Here is a 20,054-nt window from a genome sequence, read left to right as displayed (position 1 = left end):
ACAAGGCCCCCTGAGATCTGGCCTCCCTTTTGCCGGTCTCCCCCAGCCAGGCTGTTCTCCCACTTGCTGGCTGCACTCCAGCCACGGAGTGGAGGCTGTTTCTCTAACCCCACCAGCGAGTTCCCATCTCAGGGCCTGGGTTGGCAAAGTCCTGCCCCCAGCCCAGTGGGCGCCCCTCCCTCACAGACGCCCGTGAAGCCCTCCTGCTGTCCTCAAGAGGTTGTGCTGGGAAGGTCATCCCAGCAAGGACACCGGTCACCATCCTGTTTAAATTGAGCACCACCCCACATCCTCCCTGCAGCCTCTACTTTGTTTTGTTCTGTATTTATCACCATCTGATATATTCTCCTGCGCTGCACCCCCCCCCCCCTTTTGATTTGTGTCACCCGCTGGAATCTAAGCTCCTGAGATGAGAGCAGGGATTTTTACCTATTGTGTTCTCTCTTGTGTCCCTGGCACTTGAAAGGGTGCCTGGTGCATACTAGGCACTCATTGCGTGAATGGATGGGTGAAGGGTGCATGTGGAAATTCTTCAAAACCATCCTTTGGGAGCTGCCTTTAGAGAACATGACATGTTCTTTAAAATATCCCCGGTGGTAACAAATCTTCATTCTTTTGAGAACGGATTTGACTTTGGAAACAGCCCCAAATCATCCAGGACCAAGTGTGAATAAAACAGATGATCAAGCTTAGTAATATAGTATAGTTTTAGATTTTTCAAAACAGTGCCATATGAGAGTCACGAGTTTGACTTCGTGCTGCCGATCCCGGGGACCCCCGCGGGAGGACGTCACCGCCGCTATGTGCCGCGGAGGCAGGGCCCCATTCAGGAGCTCGCAGACGCTGTTTTGAAGGATAACAGAGATTGTTCATTGTGTAAAGTATGGTAGAGACCCATGATCTAGGCGCAGAGTTGGTGTTCTCTCCCCCGTCCCTTCCCCTTTGCAGCTTGCCGGCGTCCCAGACTGATTCTGCCCTGAGAGCTCGCACCTAACTTTGCGCGCTTTTCACCCCCCGCCGCCGACGTCGTGTCCCCCACGGAGGGAAATCTGTCTTCTGACTTGAGCAACAAGCGCTTGACTGAGATTCCAAGGAGCTCATCCTCCTGCTCGCTCTGCAGCTCCAGTCTCTGGCTGCTGCTGAGCATCGCAGTCCGCCTCCCTGAAATAAGAACGGGAGTGTGAGCAGACGTGCCCTATGCGCCCTTCAAAACCGCGGAGAGCAGGCGCTGACCTCCGTGACGCCCTCTGCCTGTGGGTCCTGCGAACTGTCAGTGTCCCCCTCCCCATTATTACATCCTTAAATTGCCCATTTATGAAATGCCATTGGAGGTTAGAATTGTTTTATCTGTACCTGGAAAAAGAACTCTTGCTGGTTCATTACCACAGATTGGAGAGGGCTGTAACATACTTGTCTCTTTCTTTTCTTTCAGCCATGGAATTCCACGAACACTTGCACAGCATAGGGACAAAGGAGGGCTTAAAGGAAAGAAAACTACAAAAAGCAGTGGAGAGCTTTACCTGGAATATTACAATCTTAAAGGTAACTAGCAGAGTTTTTCGGATGCTAGTGGTTTTGTAGTATTTTTCGTGCATGTTTCTTCCTCTCAAAGTTAACATTTCCTGCCCTGTACATCATCAGCTACTTTAGACTATAGCATAGTCAAGGAAATCAAAGAACTGTTTCCTCCAGAGAATATACAGGTACAACAGCTTGTCGGTGTGGATCGAGGTAAAACATGGATACTTTTGTGGGTGATGCCCGGTGGGTTCTGGTAGGAAAAAAGAATGCATCTTGCTGTTTTCTTATTGAAGCATTTTAAAGTTCATGAATGGCAGTTCCTCTTTGTGAAATAGAAAATTTTGGTTACTGAGGAATAACTGGGAATATAAAGATTTGAGTTTCTCAAATTCAGTTTAACACTTTAAAATATAATCTCAGCCCCAATATTAATATGATCCCAGAAAAAAAAATAGGAAAGAATGGTGTAGGATATAGTCAAAAGAAATATGTAAAGAATTGCCATTTAAAAGAAATTTCCCTTCAAAGGAGAAGCCATCTGTATCTATATTGTATTTCCATATCTATCTGTTTCTATCTGCATTTTAAAAAATAACTGTTATTATTATAGAAATAGTTTTTCATTGTAGAAAATTAGAAAATAGCAATAGGCAAACATAAACATAATCCTACCATTCAGAGAAAATTGCTGTTAGCATTTTGCTTTACTTTCTTTCCACCTTTTTTTTTTCTATGCTATATATAATATGGCATGATTTTTAAAATAATGCTGGGTGTGCACCTTGAAAGTTTTTGTTTTGTTTTGACCGTTTTATCTCAACAGTCTTTACTTTTTTTCTTCTCAGGGCTTGGGAACTTGAATAATAATAATAGCAGAGAAGCTCTTTCATTCTGGCTCTTGGACAGCTAAATGTAAAATTACTCTTTGATATTCACCCTCCAGACTTTCTGCTTGGTTGAAATCAAGTCTGTAAAGACAGTATCACAGCTGCCTCTTTTAATTTCTTCATTCCCCCTCAGGTTGAAAGATCCATTCCTGCCCCCTGACAACAGTTTTCTGATTTGATTTCATTAAAAAAAAAATATTTTCCAAAGCTAGCCAACTTGCATTTTCTCATATTAAATCCCCACTCAATCTTATAATTAAAATCATTTTCTTGACTTCTTCAAGCACTTCCCTTCCTACACATGTTCTTTTTTTAATCTCTAAATCTTCTGCTTAGAATTTAACTCTGATGGTTTGCAGTTCAGTAAACAGCAGACGTAAGAATTTACAATGAAAAGGAATTTTGGCTTTACAACTTGCTGACTCACTCCCGACCAGAGGTGGAGGTACACTACAGATTTCCTGCAAACTTCAGGAAAAACATCCCAGTAGACTAAGCCCTGTGATAGGAACAGACACCCATTTTGCTTTTATTTTATTATAGACAAATGTAGATGTAGGGGCCTAATTCACCTGTGACTAGCCTTGCTACATAGACATGGTCCCTGGACAAGCAGCTTTAGCAGCACCTGGGAGCTTGTTAGGAATGCAGAAGCCCGGCATTTTGTGTCTGCATTTTGCAGAATCCTCAGGTGATCTCTGTGCACTTTAAAGTTTGAGAATCCCTGGGCTTAGAGCCACAGCAAATGGAAACCTGGTGCATATATTAATGAAAAACTGACGCAAGTATTGTAACAGATTTTAGAAATAAGTAGTTGAGCCAAATAGTTACACCAAGGAAACCTTTCTTTTGAATTATGTGCCGGCAAAGAGAATTAACACCTCAATTGTATGTTCACATAAAACAAATTTATAGGAGGGTTGACAGATCTTTTAAACATTTCTAGGGTAATACTTGTTACAGATGCTGTTTGAGTGGTAGAACTTAGGTGAGGAATGGAGAAGAATTGGAGAGATGTGTGTCATTATTTTATAATGGAAGGGATTTTTTCCGTTCCTATATTTCATAGGTTTAAACTTTTTTTAGAAGAAGAATTAGTGCCCATGGGAGTCTTGAATGTGAGTTTGAGTCTAACTGGCAGCATTTTTCAGGAAGAAGGAACTGGGGTCCCTTGAGTTCTTCTCACCGTGTTTTCTCTCCAGTGGGCCTGGCGAGATTTTTATTTCCATGTCAGGTGTATGGTGGATGGAGAGATAGAGCCCCTCGGGTTGTGCACAGAGGTAGAGTGGCATCCTGAGAGAGGGGGACAGAAATTGGTGGTTAAGGAGCCCTGGAACAGCAAGGCTGGTACATGGGATTACCTGGGGTGCTCAGACCCCTGAGCCCCACCCCAGACCCACGTGATCAGAGTCCCCAGGGATGGAACCCAGGAATGCACTTATTTAACGATCCCCTCCGGGGATTCGGGGGCCCATTTAAAATGTGAGCACCACTGCTCTAGTCAGATGAGAAGTGCCTTTCCTTCCCCATCGCCACATTCCCTGGAGCAGGAAGGATGACCGACCGTCCCAGACCCGGGGCTTTCAGTGCTGAGCCAGGACCTGGGACCATCGGGCACTCTAAGAGGAGGGACCCACCAGAAGGAAATCCTTAGTCTCAGGATGCCTGTTCCAGTCTTAGGAATCTTTAATTGCTTTGTTTTGCTTTTCAATTTTGAGAATTTTTTTAAGAGGCATAAATGGACCCAGAAAAAATTAAGTGTCCCATGATTTCCACACTCAGAATTATCCACTATTGACATTTTTGCATATTTCCTTCATCATTTTTTCCCTTGAATAAAATATCTATTTATTTTTGTAAATGCATTCTCATTATAAGGAATTTTTTAATGCAGGAAAGAGAAAAGCTTTTAAATGACTTCAGATCCTACCTCTGAGAAACAACCATTTTAAATCTTAGGTTACTTTATTCCAGGTACCTTCCTATATATGCATGTCTGGAGGGAGCTAGGGAGGGCAGAGAGAGGGGCATAGATTTCACTGACTCTGAGTAGTACATTTTTTTCACATTTTTTGACATCTTTGAAGCTGGCATGCATTTTAACCTATGGCATCTTTGCTTTCTGTCATAGTTAAATTGGCAGCATTTTTCCTTTCTTATGGCACATAAAATAGTGGTACATGCTGCAAGCAGTACCATGAAATAAGGCATGTCAGTAGATAGAATCCTACTATAATTGCTATTTTTAATTCTTTAAAAATTACTACATTTCACTTTACTTAATTTAGCAGAAGAAAAGTAAACCATAAAGGAGCTAAATGAGTTGTTGAACAGTTTTTACCACAAGAGATATTGATTTCCTAAAAAATCCCTGTGGGATTAAGAAGAGGTTATTAAAAACATTGAGGAATAATTCTGTGTTTTTTATAAGCTGCATGTTTCTACTGTAAGCATTGTTGGTTGACTCTCTACTTTGAAAGATGAGAATGTTAGCACACTCTACCATTTCTGTGTGGGGAGTAAAGGCACATTGTTTTTTCATTGTCCGGGTTTAAACTATTCACATTTGGTCTTGAGACTCTCATTCTCACGTTGCTTGGTATAGGTTCAGTGTTTTATTGGTTCAATCACCACCTATCCAAGAAGCCATCCATGCTTTCCTACAGCCTGAGGGAATGGCAGAGAGGAGACAAAGCTCAGCTGGGGTGATAGATGAGTTTTGTTGGGATACGTGGTCCCAGCTTTCTCTTCTCAAAGTCTGTAAATTGTCCTGTTCTAGGGTTTCTGCTGCATAATTGGGAAGAAGATGTGATTCGTTTCCACAGGCTTCCTTCAGATTGCTTCCGTAACTCAGAACCAGTCTTCAGGACCTCACTCCTATTAGAGTGTCAGCATCATCTTTTTCCTTTCTTAATTTTTGTCAGCTTTATTGAAGTCTGATTTACATGAAACAAAGCCTACCTATTTTAAGCAAACAATGTGACAAATTGTCAAATTGCAAACGTATGCAAATATGTATAGTGATGCAGCCACCACCACCACGATAGTGCACCTCCACCACCCTGAAAAGTGTCCCCGTGCCCCTCGTAGTAAATCTTCCCGAGCCCCTGACAATCTGACCTGACTCTCCCTCTTCAGTTTCACCTGTTCCGGAACGTCATACAAATGGAATTGTATAGTGTGTCGTCTTTTGTGTCTGGTGTCTTCCATTTATCATTATGCTTTTGAGAGGGAGCTAGGGAGGGTGGAGAGACGGGCAAGTGTATCTTTCAGGAATTCATTTTTCAAAAATTGGCTGAATCGTGTTCTATTTTATGGCTATGTCAGTTTTGTTTATACATTCATCAGTTGATGATGGACGTTTGGGTTGTTTCCAAGTTTTAGTTATGACTAAAGCCATAATGAAAATTCACATACATTCTTTGTGTAGACATAAGTTATTTATTGAGTAAAGACCTAGATCTAAGAGTGGAATTGTTGGGTCACATAGCAAGAATATGTCTGACTTTATAAAAAAATGCCAAACAGCTTTACAAAAAAGTGATTTCCATTTTGTATTCGCCCCAGGAGCATTACAAAAGTTCCAGTTACTCCACATCCTTGTCATCCCTTATTATTGTCAGTTTAGCCATTTTAGTGAATGTATAAAAGTGACCCATTGTAGTTTTAATCTTCATTTGCATATAATGAGTAATGATATGCATTTTTTTAGCATTTTTTTTATTATTATGAAGCACCCTAATGTGGTTTTCTTGATGTTTATTTTATTTGGTTTTGTTTAGATTCTTGGATAGATTGGCTTATCGTTTTCATCAAACTTGGAAAATTTTTAGGCATTATTTCTTTCAGTATTCTTTTCTCACCCTTTCTCGCCTCATAGAACTCCAATTATAATATTATATATTAGGCTTCCTTCTGTTGTCCCACAAGTCACTGATGCTCTATTCATTCATTGTTGAGTCTTTTTTACAGTGATTTTAAAACAAATTATTGTTAGATCTTCAAATGATCTTGCCATATCCTCTCTAGTTTCTTAATCTGTCATTAATCCTACCTAGGAAATGTTTTATTTCAAATGTTGTATTTCTCATTTCTAGAAGTTTATTTTAAATATTTTTTATCTCCCATTTTTCTCCTCTCCATGCTTGTCATATTCATCTTGAACATATAGAATATACTTAAAGTAACAGTTTTCATGTCCTTGTCTACTAATTTTATCACTTATGGGTCTGTTTCTTTTGTTTGAATCTTCTCCTGGTTGTGGGTCCTATTTTCCTGCTTTGTATATCTTTTATATTAGATGCCAGAAATTGTGAATTTTACGTTGAGTGCTGGATTTTGTTGTACTCTTTTTAAATACTGTTGAGCTTTGCTCTGGCATGCAGTTAACTTACTTGGAGTTAGTTTGATCCTTTCAGGACTTGCTTTTGAAGCTTTGTTAGGAAGAGTCTGGAACAGTCTGTACTCCAGGGCTAATTTGGCCCCACTCCTGAGAGCATCCTGGAGAGTGCTCCTCCTCCCCACTGCCCTCACCGGCCCTGGGGTCTCTCTGCTTACCTTCCTGCATTTGCTCCATTCGCCACCACCACCCCTCCTCCAGCCAGCTTCCTCTAGTCTGCTCACCCATAGCTTCTGCTCCTTTAACACTTGGTCTTGCCTTCAGAGAACTCTACCTGACACTTTGCACTGGGAGGTCTCTCTGCTCTGGCAGATGGGAACAATCCTGGCTCCCTGTGAGCTCTGGTGATTGTTTCACCTGTTCATTTCTGGGAGTTCTTTCCCTGCCCTTGGTAGTTTCCTCACGTGTGACCACAGATCATTCTCAGCAAACCCTGAGGGAACCCTTCTACATATCTCAGAGGGTTTGCTGTCTCACTCTCTGTCTCTGTGCCTCTGTCTCATTCTCTCCTCCTCTTTCCCTCTCTCTGCCTCTCCCTCTCTCTCTACAGCTCCTTCCCCTCCACTACTCTGCCCCTCAAAGTCTGGTCCCCGGGCCTCCCTGAACTCCAAGCTCTGTCTCCTCAGTTCATTCCTGGTCTCTGTTTGGGTTCCCCTCCCTGCACTGCAACCTGGAAACTTCCTCTAGGCAGTGTCTTGAACTGTGTGAAAATTATTGTTACATATATTATGTGTTTTTTTAGTTCTACATTATTCCTGTTCTTTGCTTTTACATGTCGCTTCTTTCTTCCCATCCTTTGACCCATCATCCCTCTTGCTGCTCCATCAAACAGAACTAAAAGGAGGATACTCAGATTGCTTCTCTCCAGTTTTATTGGCATTAGAGAGATTTTTTTGTGATCTTTATAACTTGCCTGCAGGTATGACTTCTGCAAGTCTTAGAAGTTTATTAAATTACATTGTGCCCTTTTCTTTGTTTGGTAGATGCTTGTATTGGGGTTTTTTTGTTTGTTCTTGGTTTTTGTTTTCAGGGGAAGGGGCTGCTAGTGTTACTATTTTTGCCCATTTCATCAAGAAGGTGGGAAGGAAAATCTGCAATGCATTTTCAATCCACCAGCTTAATCAAGAATTTCTTCTACCTTTATTTTCCATTTGCTAAAATATTCACTGTACTGGTGATAATTTTCACTGTTTTTATTCATTACCATTCCTGAAATGGTGGACTTTCATAGTAGACTGTTCAAATCAGTCTGTTTTCATTACAAGGAGCAGAAACTCACTCGGGCCAGCTCCCAGAGGAGGGCGGGGAGATGCTGCTGAGGCAGAGGAAGGACGGGGACCTCAGGAGCCCCCGGACAGAACTTCAGTCCCCTTATAGGTATGGAGGGCAGTCAGGGGCACAAGCCACCGAGAGGGAGCTGCCTCGGCCTCTCCGTCTGCACCCATGGTCTTTCTGCTTCTCTTTGCATATTTCCTCCCTTCTCCCTCTTTCACAGAGCACCCTCTGCTCACTCGTAGTTTCTGCTGCTTTATAACTTGGTCTTGCCTTGGTCTGGTCTAACTATACCTTATAGACGTTTATTACAGGTAGCTGATCCGTTTGTATTTCCTAGTTCAAGCTCCACAGTAAGGAACCTCATTGACCTAGTCTGTCCTTTTAGCTCCAGACCAGAATCCTGAAGTTATACACCTTCTTTTGTAGTACGTCTCCTTGGACTGGCTGTTCTCCCCAGCTCAGTCCACTGTGGCCAGGAAGGTATTGGCATATAATGAAAAATGCGGCCACCTCACATGGCTATTTCAGTCATTTATTGCTGTATAACGAAACACTCCGAAGCTAGTGGCTTAAAACAACAATGATGCATTATCTCTCATGATTCTGTGGGCTAGGTGGGCTCAGTTAGGTGGTTTTTCTGCTCTGTATGATGTTAGCTGGGATCACGCGTGAGGCTTTATTCAGCTGAGGCTGCAGCATCCAGGACAGCGTCCTCCTGCCGCGGCACCTCGTCCGGGTGGCTGGGATGGCTGGACCTCTCTCTCCATGTGGTCTGCCATTGCTCATCAAGCCCAAGCTTCTTTGTATGGCTGCTGGATCCCAACAGAGCAAAAGCAGAATCTGCCAGGCCTCTGAAGAATTGGAAAAGCACCATTTCCTGCACGTTTTATTGATTAAAGCAAGTCAGATTAAATGGAAGTGGAAAAGGACTCCACCTCTTAATGGAAGGAGTAGACACCCTGTGGAGTGGGAGGACATGATGCTGGCCATCCCTGCAGATAACCTGTCACAGCAGCAGAGTCTGTGGATGAATGGAGCAGTTTCCCTCAGGAGGGTGTGGCAGGCTTTGTGAGACTTGGTCCCCAAGACCATAGAGTCCTCAAGTCAGAGCTCCCACTGCCTCCCCTAGAAAACCTCCAGAGTCGAGGTGTGTGTGACTTCACGTGCCAGCTTCTCCGCTGTCATGAATTTTAGTTACATTCTGTCTTATGACATATAGAATTTGACCTCTCTGTAACTTCTCCTTGCTGGTCATAATAATGCCCTCAAAGCAGCACCGAATAATTCTATTCTCTCTCCTTTTACATCCCATCATGTATTTGAAAACTACCCTATCTTTTCTTTTCTCTTAGGCCTCCCTAACTCCGATCAGACATGTGCAGCCCCCTCTACAGATTCCAGGATGAGATGGCTTCTGTTCCTCTCCCCCTCAGGCCTGTGGGCTTCTGAAGGCTCTGGTTTTATCACTGTCCCTCACTGGTGACCAGAGTTGGCACCATGCGTCAGATGCAGGGCAGGCCAGCCAGTCTGATTTTCCCCACTGCCTGAAAATTATCTTGCTGTTCTTTAATATAGGCCTAAATTTAATATAGGCCTATTTAATATGGGCCAAAATTGTGTTGGATTGTATAGCATCTGTATCATATCCTGGAGTCAAAGTCAGCTTTTACAGCTCAAGATGTTTTCCAGATGAATTGCTGGCAGGCTAGCTCTCCCCTGTTCTTTGCCTCTCCACACTCAGAAACAAGCCCCTGAAAGCAATTAGGGATTCATTATTTTTAGGAACATAAGCCTTGTTCCCCCAGAAATAAACCAGACATTTTTTTGCAGTTGATAAGACATTGATTTTTATTTTCTTCATTTTTACCCGAGATACAATGCTTACCTTGAAGGCTGAAAGAGCAGCATTTATTTCTGTTCCATAAATATACTGTGGTAGCCTATGTATGTCTCCTGTTCCTTATTCATGCTGATACTTGTAGTTATTTTATTTATTAATGTGATCCATTATGTTACATGTTTTCCTGAAAAGTCATCGTTGACTGGGAACCACTCTCTTTTTAGCATGTGTAAAAGCCCCTGAATGGTCCATAAAACCAGACTTCCATAGCCTTGGTCATCAGAGCTGTTCTCTCTGATCCATTCACAGTACAGTAAAACTGCAAACACTTGGATCCCTCTCATGTGGGATTTGTGATTATTCAGCTAATGCTTGGTTATGCAGAAGGCGTGCCTAAAGGATTCACAGTGCAGGGAAGTGCTTGTCTGCTTGCTCTGTGGCCGCTGGTGTTTTCAGGGCTCTTGCTGGGTCTCTGGCGACTGCGCTAGCTCAGGTCCCTGGGCCGTCCCCTTCCTTTCTCCCCGGGGCATCCGCTCCCCACAGCCGCCCTCCCTCTCCTGCAGTCTCGCCTGCCACACGAGACCCCCCCTGCCCACCGCAGGGGTGAGTCCCACCCTCCCCGGGAAGGTCGGTCCCGGCAGGTGTGTTTGGAGCGGAGTTCAGTGAGCACCTAGCACGGACTCTACACTGCCAAACTGTGCAGGCCCCGGAGGCACCCATGGGGGGGCGCGAGGTTGCCCCGTGGGAAAGGCAGTGCCCCCTCCGCCCCCGCCCCGCTGAAGTGGGGCTGAAGCCCCCGCCCCCCCCCCCCCCGCCTTTACTGTTTGAAATGTAGCATTGCTTCTGAGGAGAAAGGTCTGCATCAAGAATTTAAATATGCAATTGAATTTTTTAATTCTTAAGCTTTGTACAACATTTGTTGCACAGACTTTTTGCACAAGCATTGGTGAACTGGGGGGTAGGTGTAACCGTGATGAAATACCCAAAGTTTGGGCCAAAGGGGGAGGACGGAAGAAGCACCCGCAGTCCTCAGAGCAACCCACCCTACTGGCATAGCCACGGCCGGCATTGGATACTGAGAGTCTCTTCCGATTAAGAAAATAATATAAGCACTATGAGCCATGTTTATGGTTCTTTTCTTTCCATCTCCCGCAGAACTCCTTCCACCCCTGGTCAGCGCCCCTTAATTCCTTGAGGTGAAGTGGGAGCGGGAAGGCAGTCTCCCTGCTGCAGTGAGGCTTATTTGCATGTTACATTCCACTTCCATCAAACTCGGTGAACACAGGGGAAGCAAAACAACCACCAAGTATTTAAAACAGAGCTGATGTTCTGTAGAAAAGCATGTGCGGCTGTTCCCTGTTGTTCTAGCTTCAGGGGGCGGCCATCAATCGGGGACCTTTTTTTGAAGGTGAGTTTCATTGAGACGTCAGTAGGAAAAAGGACTGAGGTCAGTCTGATTCTGACATGGTGCTGCGTTCTTAGCCAGCTGCAAAAGACCTCATGAAAGGCGAGCAAAGTGTAATGAGTGGAGAGCCAGGACTCCTGCCACCCATTCATTCATTTGTTCAAACATTCCTCTCCAGTAAATAGGAATTTGGAAACTGCATTTGATCACGGAGAGAATGACTGGCTTGCACAATCATTCACTTGCTGGTACTTTAAAAACCTGGTGGAAGTTGCACTCTGCCCTTCAACCTTCTTTGGTTCAGAACCCTTGATTTAGTTGACCCAAAAGAAAACAAAACAAAAAAAATCCGTGTGCACTTAAGAATAATTTGCTGCTTAGATTCTGTCTCAGGTGAGGCCCTTAATCTCTCTAAACTTAGTTTCCTCCTCTGTAAATTGGGGATAGTAGTTTGGCCACTCTCTCAGCATTCAGAGACTCTTGCGAGATACTTTTTATAAAGGACTTAGCAAGCCCGGCACGCAGTAGTCACTCAGCATACAGCAGCTATTGTCCCCCAGTGGCTTAGCTGGTACACCTTTCTACTGATATAATTTCTGATATAGCATAGCCTCTGTACTTTTAAATTTATGACTATAAATACATACATTTGTAGCCCTTATGTCCCCAGTTTGAATTGTATTCCTGAGAAATATAACACATTATTTATTTCCCATAGCGTGCTTGAAGGGCATATATGCATTTAGCCTGTGCTTCTAAATAGTTATGAAATACTGGACTGAGATGCATTCAGTGTCTATATGAGTCTCTCTCCCATCACCCAAAACAGTGACTAACCACAAAACATTTACCAAAAGGTACTCTTTTGGTGACTGCACACTATAGTATGCCAGATAAATAACCAGGGAAGAAGCTGTAACTTCCTGTCAACCTGGCTCTTATTTCCTGGCCATAAGAGAGAGGGTGGTAAGGTTTTACAGGTTAAATTCTCTGGTTTCGGCTGCAGAAGACACTCTGGCGAAAGCAGCAGAGGAACCCTGGGTCCTCATATGTCAACCCGGAGCCTTGCTGAGGGCACTGAGGCCTCTGGGAGACTCCGAGACACCGAGGTAGGGTGACAGGAGAGCAAACACAGTGATTCCGTTGGGGACTTAAGACCTGTGCAAGCCAGACCCTAAGCAGAGGTGTGGCATGGGCCGGTTTGCAGTTCGCTGCCCATCTGCCCGTTCCCCTTCGTGCGCTCAGGGGGCTGTCCCTCCCTCGGGTCCCTGAGGCAGCCTCTCCTCCATGGGGAGCAGACAGCATCAGGGAGGGCACCCCATCTGCTGCATCCGCTGCACTCCCAGGCACAGGAGGAAGGCAGAGGGAGGAGCCTCGTCCCCACCAGCCCAGCTGGACTTCCCGGGCCACTGCCTTTGGCCCCCAGCAGCCCAGGGGTCAGTACCTTCGATTCCTGTTCACCTTTGGCTGCTCTGTGCCTCCTCCAGGCACGCCGCAGGCCCCGAGGGGCCTCTCTTCTCGGCCCTCCTGCTGAGCAGGACTGGCAGGCCGCTTCCCCAGCCCCCAGCCCAACTGCCACTGCACAGGCTGTGGGACGAAACCCGAGGGGTGTCCCTGCCGTCACTGCGGATCAGTCACCTCAGAAATAAGGCAACTGTGTTTTCCCTTAATAGATGGTTCGGCAAAAGGGTTTTTGAAAAATTAACTGGAACAAAGAATCCCGATGTTTTAGCCCAGGTCTGAAGAAAAGCAATAAATGGTGATTGTTAATTTTAGTTTCAGAAACGATAGCACTAACAAATATGCCTTGAAATGCTTTTCATGTATTAAAAACTGGGCCATCTTTAGTGGTGTAAAACAGGCGGAGCGATGCGACGCGGCAGGTGCGGCCCCGGCTGGGCCTGGCTCTCCCGCGGGCCTCGGGCTGCCCCAGGCCGCACAGCCGGGGGCTCTAAGGGCCTTGAATATGCTGAGCCAGGGTTGTGAGAAATCTCTCCAGATGGCAGTTGTGGAGGGTGGGTAACGCAGCGTGTGAAACCGTCGAGGCTTTGAGTTGCTCAGCCGGGAACGTTGCAGAGCCGGTTCCGTGCGCCCAACGCGCCCTGGTGCCGCGGGCGGCCTCCCGGATCGCCGTCGCCCCGACGCCCCCAGCCGAGCGTTGTGCACAGCGTTCGCCGCCACGCCTTGCGAATTGTTCCTCACCCACACAAGATATCACACCTCCAAGACACATCAGGTGTGTAGGTGCACGTACACAGGCCAAAACAAACTGGCGGGGACAACGGTCAGTGGCTCCCGGGTCGCAGGCCTATCCCAGGCCCTCGGGCGTCGCCGTGGAGCCCCCGCGTCTGCCCTGCGGCGTGGACCAGACCTGCTCGGGCCTGACGATGCGGAGCTGGGAAAACATGAGTTTCAACCGGATAAAGAAGTCTGTTGTTACCACGTGAAGTGTCCTGCACCACCAGGGGATTTTTGCCCTTAAATGCCTTTTGATCATGTGGCCAGTCTGTCTATGCTGACATGGAAACACTGTCCACATGTAATTTTTGATGATGAAATAAGGAAACTGAAGAGCCGGAGAGATGGTTTGATCCCATTTATAGCAAAAATAAAATCTTTTTTTATACCTATTTGCAATATATTCATAATTGCAGAGAGAAAGACGAAATGAATAGCTCGAGGTGCAGTGTGAAGATGAAGGGGGAGCCTTCCCCATTTCGCTTGAAGTGCCCTCATTCAGCAGAGGTCTGTGGAGCCCTGGCGTGTGCCTGGCACTGTCCTAGGCACCGAGGCTTCAGAATGATCAAGAGAGATAAAATCCCTCTTGATCATCGGAGCTCACACTTAGTGGGAAAGAAAGACAATAAACAAAACAATAGTTGGTGGCAGCAAGTGTTATAGAGAAGGCAAGGCAGGGAAGGGGCGCGGGGGCAGAAGGTGGGGTTGTGATATCAGGGAGGATTACAGGGAGGGCGGTACTGAGAAGGGAGCTTCGGAGTAAAGGGGCCGCCGTGGGCTTGCCTGGGGCAGAAGCCCTCCCTGCGGAGGGAGCGGGGAGCGTGCAGACCCCGAGGCCCTGGGACCAGCGCTGCGTGAGGAGCGCTCGGAGCGCAGAGCAGCCGGGGTTGAGAGAGCAAGGCGTGAGGTGAGGGGTGAGGACGGGGAAGGACTTTGACTTTTGACTCTGAGTCACACGGGGCGCTCCTGGGTGGGTTTGAGCAGGGAGGGCAGGGGGCATATTCTGACTTCTGTCTTACTTGGATCTTTCTGACTTTGTGCTGAGAAGGGAGAAGCAGGGAGAGCAGCCAGAGGACATTGTTATAAACCAGGGGAAGCGGCGGGTGGTGAGACGTGGTGGAAGCTGCGCGCTCGCTTGTTCTGACGGTAGCTCATGGCAGCTGCTGGCAGGCGGGATGTGGGACCCCGGGAAGGAGAGGAAGCCAGGGTGAGCCCAGGGTCTTTGGTTTGAGTCGCTGCGGAAATGGAGCTGCCTTGATTGAGGAGAAGCATGTTGTGGGGTCGGGGTGGTGGCATGTAGGAGCCGGGTGTCAGACATGTGAAGTCCAAGAGGAGATGCAGGTAGGCATTTCAAAGGCCCACTCATTTTCACCAAAATAGTATTTGGTATGTTAAAGCAAGAGTGGAGTAGTAAGTACAGCCTATTCAAAGATAAAGAAAATATATCTTTATTTATCTATCTATCTATCTATATATAGATAGATAGCAATCATGTATGGGAAGGCAAATAAACATTTTAGCAAGAAATTATACTCCTGGCAAATATGCTGTATCTGTGTACAAAGACAGCATAACTAGTGAAGTTCCACTGTATGAGTTCTGGGACTAGTAAGAATGAATAAAAATGAAGTTCCTTCATTTAAACTAAGCAATGGGACATCTATTTATAGTTACTAATTAAAGGTCCCTGTAAAGTAGAAAAGTCATACATGCCAAGTGGTAAACAGCAAACCATTCTGTGGATTCAGGCCTCATGGTAGCTTAAAATTGCATCGCAAGTTGGTGCCACCAGCAGCTGAAATTTGATTATAGTCCTGTGGCCTGCCAGGGTAGGTCCTTACTCCTCGCCCTGTGAAGCTGGCTCCAGGCTTGACTGGCTTTTTTGTGTAGGAATACTTGGAAGGGGACTCACATTTGGGAAGCAGTTCACAAAGAACAGAAAGGGAGAAAGGAGGGACAGTTCCGAGAATGTGAGGATGACTAAAAGAAAGAACTAAGCCACAGGGGAATCATAAATTCCTAGAATGAGCTGAGGCTTCAAAGGAAAGAAAAAACAAAGACACCAAGGAGAATAAGAAAGAAGAAAAGGTAATAGTATAAGGAAAAAAAAATATCAGTGGAAGGCAAGTTAAGTCTAACTGGGAAATAGAGCAAAGTGGAGCAGTAGGAGTGCTGGGCTTGTAAAGGTGAAGCACCGTCATCTCGTCTACTCAGTCACGGTGAAAGCATGGACTGGTAGGTTCAGTGATTCTCAAGTGGGGCTGATTGTGCCCTCCCTCCATGGGACATTTGGCGATGTCTGGAGATATTCTTTTGGTTGTCACAACTGGGGGGGTTGTTACTGATATCTCAGGGGTAGAGCCTGGGATGCTGCTAAATGCCCTACAATGAACAGGGCAGGGTCCATGACAGAGAGCTCTTGGACTCAAGATGTCAAGAGTTGAGAAAACCTTTTGTCGGCTCAAACTCCACCCTTCCGATGACTATGCTTCCATCCATCCCATTGTTTTCTTTTAAAAAAATATATATACATATGGAACACTTCACAAATTCGGGTGTCATCCTTGCACAAGGACCATGCTAATCTTCCCTGTATTGTTCCAATTTTAGTATAGGTGCTGCCGTCCCGTTGTTTTCTGACCTCACCTGTGTGAGGCTGTATAAATGTAAAGTCGGTGGTCAGACTTCAGGAAAGAAATTTAAACTTTGGCTTAAAAAGTTCTTCCTGAGTGAAGGATCCTTTCCTTCATTCCTTCATCCAGCTCAGTGAGGACCGGCTTTGTACCTACTGCCACACTTACCAAGCTGTGGGGGCTTCAAAAGCACCTCTTTAGAGATGGAGAACAGAGTAGAGGTTGCCAGTAGTCAGGGAGGGTGGGCGACTATAAAGCCGGAGCCCAGTAGAACTCTTTGCACCCATGGAGTCGTTCTCTCTCTTGATCACGTGAATCTACATGTGATAAAGTGGCTCAACTACACACCCGTTACCAAGGTCGGTTTCCTGGTTTTGCTGTGGTAAGATGTGATCATTCGGAGAAACTGGGGAAAGGAGATGCAGGACCTCTCTGTGATATATTTACAGCCTTCTGTGAATTTATATGAAAGAATTTAAAAAGTGTTGGTTTTATTTTAAGCAAATCTTGAGAAGGAAAACACCAAGATTGGCCAGATAATTAACAAACAATGTCATTTTAACCAGGAAGGGCAGGAATAGTCCATACACAGAGAATTCTATTCAGACTTACAGAAAGGGCTGAGAGATAGCTGGCCTCTGAGCATGGTGTTGCAAACTGGGAGAACAAACTCATTGTTGGTTAAAATTAGCCTATTTGGATGCAATGCCATTAAGAAATGAGTCTTCTCCTGCTGAGTCAAAATATTTCTATTTCAGTAGAAGACATATATGGTCAAAGCATAGCAGCAGACACATCCTAATCCTGTTTAATCGCATGTTTTGTTTCAGGGACAAGCGGATCTTCTGAAATACGCGAAGAACGAGACTTTGGAGAACCTGAAACAAATCCATTATGCTGCTGTTTCTTGTGGACTGAATAAACCAGGCACTGAAAATACCGACATCCAGAAGCCACGCCGGAGCCTGGAAGTTATCCCTGAAAGAGCAAACGATGAAACTGGAGAGTGAGGGAACTTCCTAGGGGTCATTATGGAGTTTATAACTCTAGGACCAACAGTAGTCAAATGGGACATTCGCTTTGCACTCACTAATGACAGTAATATTTGGAATTTTAAAGCACAACTGGAATAGCTAATTACAGTCTATTAAAACTGTGAATGTATGTAGCAATCCTGCGTGTGAAGGCAAATAAACTCTTTAACACGAAATTATATTCCTGGCAAAATATGCTATATTTGTATACAAATGCAACTAAGTCCCAGTGTGAAGAGCAGATTATTCACTCTAGTTCCGTTGATGTTTTGCTAACTGAAAACAATTTCTTAAGATGGAAATGGGTTGGATTGTCAAGTTAGTATTTATTGGAGAAAAAAATGTCTATACTTTTGACTTCTATTGTAATTGCCAGAGTCTTTGGGTCAGATGGTTTTGGTGGCGTGCTTGCTGAGCCATAAATTTCTACGGAGAATGTAATTGAATGGGTTCCCTGAATTCCAGGGCACCTTGGAGAAACATCACCTTCAAAGAAGACCTGCAGCCAGGCTGAAGCTGCCTGACTGAAGACATCTATGTTGGCCAATGGGTATATCCACAGTGTCAAAGCAACTGATCTAGAAGCCACACGTTGTAAATAGTTTTTCATTGTGTGCAGTGTGTTCACATTAAAAAGACGTTTTATGATATTTCTCCAGTAGCAGTACATGCTTTCAGTGAAACTTTTAACTTTTAAAATTTCTAATTCAAAATTTTCTACTCTTAGGAGCAATCAATTACTTGAACAGCTCTTTTGGAAACTAAGTTGCCTAACTTTATTTTCCTTTCAATAGGTTTTTGACAATGTTAAGTAATTTACAATTATGTAAAGTGAACTGAGACTTCCACGGCTGTCCACTTCATGCTTCTGAATTAGCACTGTAGCAAAATAGTACAAATAGTAAGGCAAAGGGCTGGAGCAGATGCAGCTTTCCTATTGCCAGCTGGGTTTTTAATCCGAGCTTTTATTTTCCAAACCGGTGAAACTTTGTGCTATTTTTAAAAATATGCTGGACTACATATTACATAAGTACTGCTTCTCCCAACCCAAAGTTTCTTTCTGATTTGGAAAGATTTAAAAAGCTCTCAAAATCCTTGACAACTCTATTTTTTTGAAGTGTCCATTTTCTTTTCAGCGATTCAAGTGTGAAATAGCTAAGTATGTAGAATTTTAAACTTGGTTTCTTACTGGTTATTTCCTCACTACTAGGGAGATATGCAGGCTGACGTATTCAGTTTACTTCTGCTCACATTCCCAAATATCATTTTGAAAAAACAAAACCTTTGCTCACTTCTTGTCATTTGCTTTCTAATAGTGTGCTTAAATCAAGGTGCACCTACCTCCCCACTGTCCCTTCTTGTGGATGCAATTCCAGTTGGAAAGCTAAACCTGTTTCAAAAATAATAGTGTGGTTCTATGCCAGTAGCTTAGGCACTTAGCTTTGAAATTAACTCTAAGAGAAAAAAAAAAAAAGCAGTAGAAAATAACAAATAATTAAAAGTAGATTTATAAATGAGAAATAAAATAATATGTAATTTGGATTTCATTGGAAATCCTTGATCTTGGTCATTGCAGATAACTATTCTATTTAAAGTGAAAATCCTGAAATTGTAAAAAAAAAATTTTAAATATAATGAAATTTTAAAATGTAGCTATATTGATAGGAATGGCAGGCATCATGTAAGTGCTGATTCTAACATGTGACTTGAATTACTGATAACAAGTCACATGTAATTTCTTGTAGTTTATGCAGCTTTGGAATCAACAAATTTTAGAATGAAGGCGTCTGTGTGATGATTCAGCTTGACATGTTGTTTTCCAGATTCAGAAATTGCCGACAAGAAAAATAAAATGCCTCACCCAATGTCACAGTGTTGACTAGGGGAGTGTTGGGACTGGACATAGCCCAAGATTTGCGCCATTGAAAAGTCGACCTCCGTAAGACACATCTCTCCAAAGAAATAAGCCAGGTAATGGAAGGGAAAAAACACCAGGCACACGTGCTCGAGACCTGTTCCCAAATCCGCAGCCCTCCTGTGTTTGTCCCGACCCTGCCCAGGCTATTGCACTGTAGCCTTCATTTAAGCTGATGACCCCGATCTGCAGACTGTGCATTCATGGGGTAATTGGGCTATTCTCTTTTCTATTCCCCATTTGAATGGAAACGGGAAAATTAAACTAGCCAGAGCCAGGGGTTATGATTTATGACCTTTATAGACAGTCCTCCCATGGGAAGGATTAACTGGCGCTGCTGATCAAGTGAAAATGAAATACCTGCTCCTGGGCTTCATAAATTGTGGTGACAGCTAAGGTAGCATGATGATTTCCTTACATCATCTATAATCTTTAAATGGGAGAGTGGAGGAGCACTCATTTAAGTTACTTATTGTAAATACAATTATGCCCGGTTAATTAGACTAATGTGCATCGCTCATAATTAGGGGAACAGTATGACCCACAGGTAATATGAAAACAACTGGTGAAACTCTACTGAAGACATCAGAAATGGAGAGATGGGCAAAAATGTGCAGACTGTGGCAACCCCCTGATCAGTTCAGCGGAAAATAAGATCGCGCTGGCAACATGCATATCAAGCCTAGTTTCAGACTTCCAGCAGTTGTGCTGATGGCATGTCCACAGAATAATTCCTGAGGCTTCTATGAACACTCTCAAGTTCATTCTACTTTCTATTTCTTGTTAAATGTATCCCCTCAACCACTGAAGCTGTTGTGGACTTTGGTACATTTTATGCTTTCAGCAACTACAGCTTCTGAGCCCAAAGTGCTTATCTCTGCCACCCCAGGGCAGATGTGACCCAGGC

The 20,054-nt window shown here is 44.4% G+C and overlaps 1 protein-coding gene, 1 long non-coding RNA gene and 1 pseudogene across 5 annotated transcripts in view; 1 reads left to right on the top strand and 2 right to left on the bottom strand.

Annotated features, from left to right (window-relative positions):
* Nucleotides 1-17,882, top strand: part of PLCL2 (phospholipase C like 2) — a 206,989-nt gene extending 189,107 nt beyond the window's left edge. For 3 of the 4 annotated variants that reach the window (XM_077130040.1, XM_077130041.1, XM_077130042.1), the window contains exons 5-6: nt 1,433-1,542; nt 17,029-17,882. In XM_077130040.1, coding sequence (XP_076986155.1) covers nt 1,433-1,542; nt 17,029-17,208 — 290 coding nt within the window. In that variant the 3' untranslated portion in view covers nt 17,209-17,882. Of the gene's footprint in view, nt 1-1,432; nt 1,543-9,434; nt 10,371-17,028 lie in introns of those variants that run through there. The other variant, XM_077130043.1, reaches the window with a different exon arrangement.
* On the bottom strand, nt 1,364-12,857 carry LOC143657534 (uncharacterized). Its single transcript, XR_013162888.1, has 3 exons — nt 12,772-12,857; nt 3,595-3,701; nt 1,364-1,841 (listed from the first exon to the last, which is right to left on the bottom strand). It is a non-coding gene; the product is annotated as an uncharacterized LOC143657534 (long non-coding RNA).
* On the bottom strand, nt 16,093-16,193 carry LOC143658130 (U6 spliceosomal RNA; annotated as a pseudogene).
* Nucleotides 17,883-20,054: the final 2,172 nt, after the last annotated feature.

Source organism: Tamandua tetradactyla, chromosome 15 (assembly GCF_023851605.1).
Source record: "Tamandua tetradactyla isolate mTamTet1 chromosome 15, mTamTet1.pri, whole genome shotgun sequence".
Taxonomy (NCBI): Eukaryota; Metazoa; Chordata; class Mammalia; order Pilosa; family Myrmecophagidae; genus Tamandua; species Tamandua tetradactyla.
The sequence above is the reverse complement of the archived record's forward strand: the minus strand, read 5'-3'. Positions and strand labels throughout refer to the sequence as shown.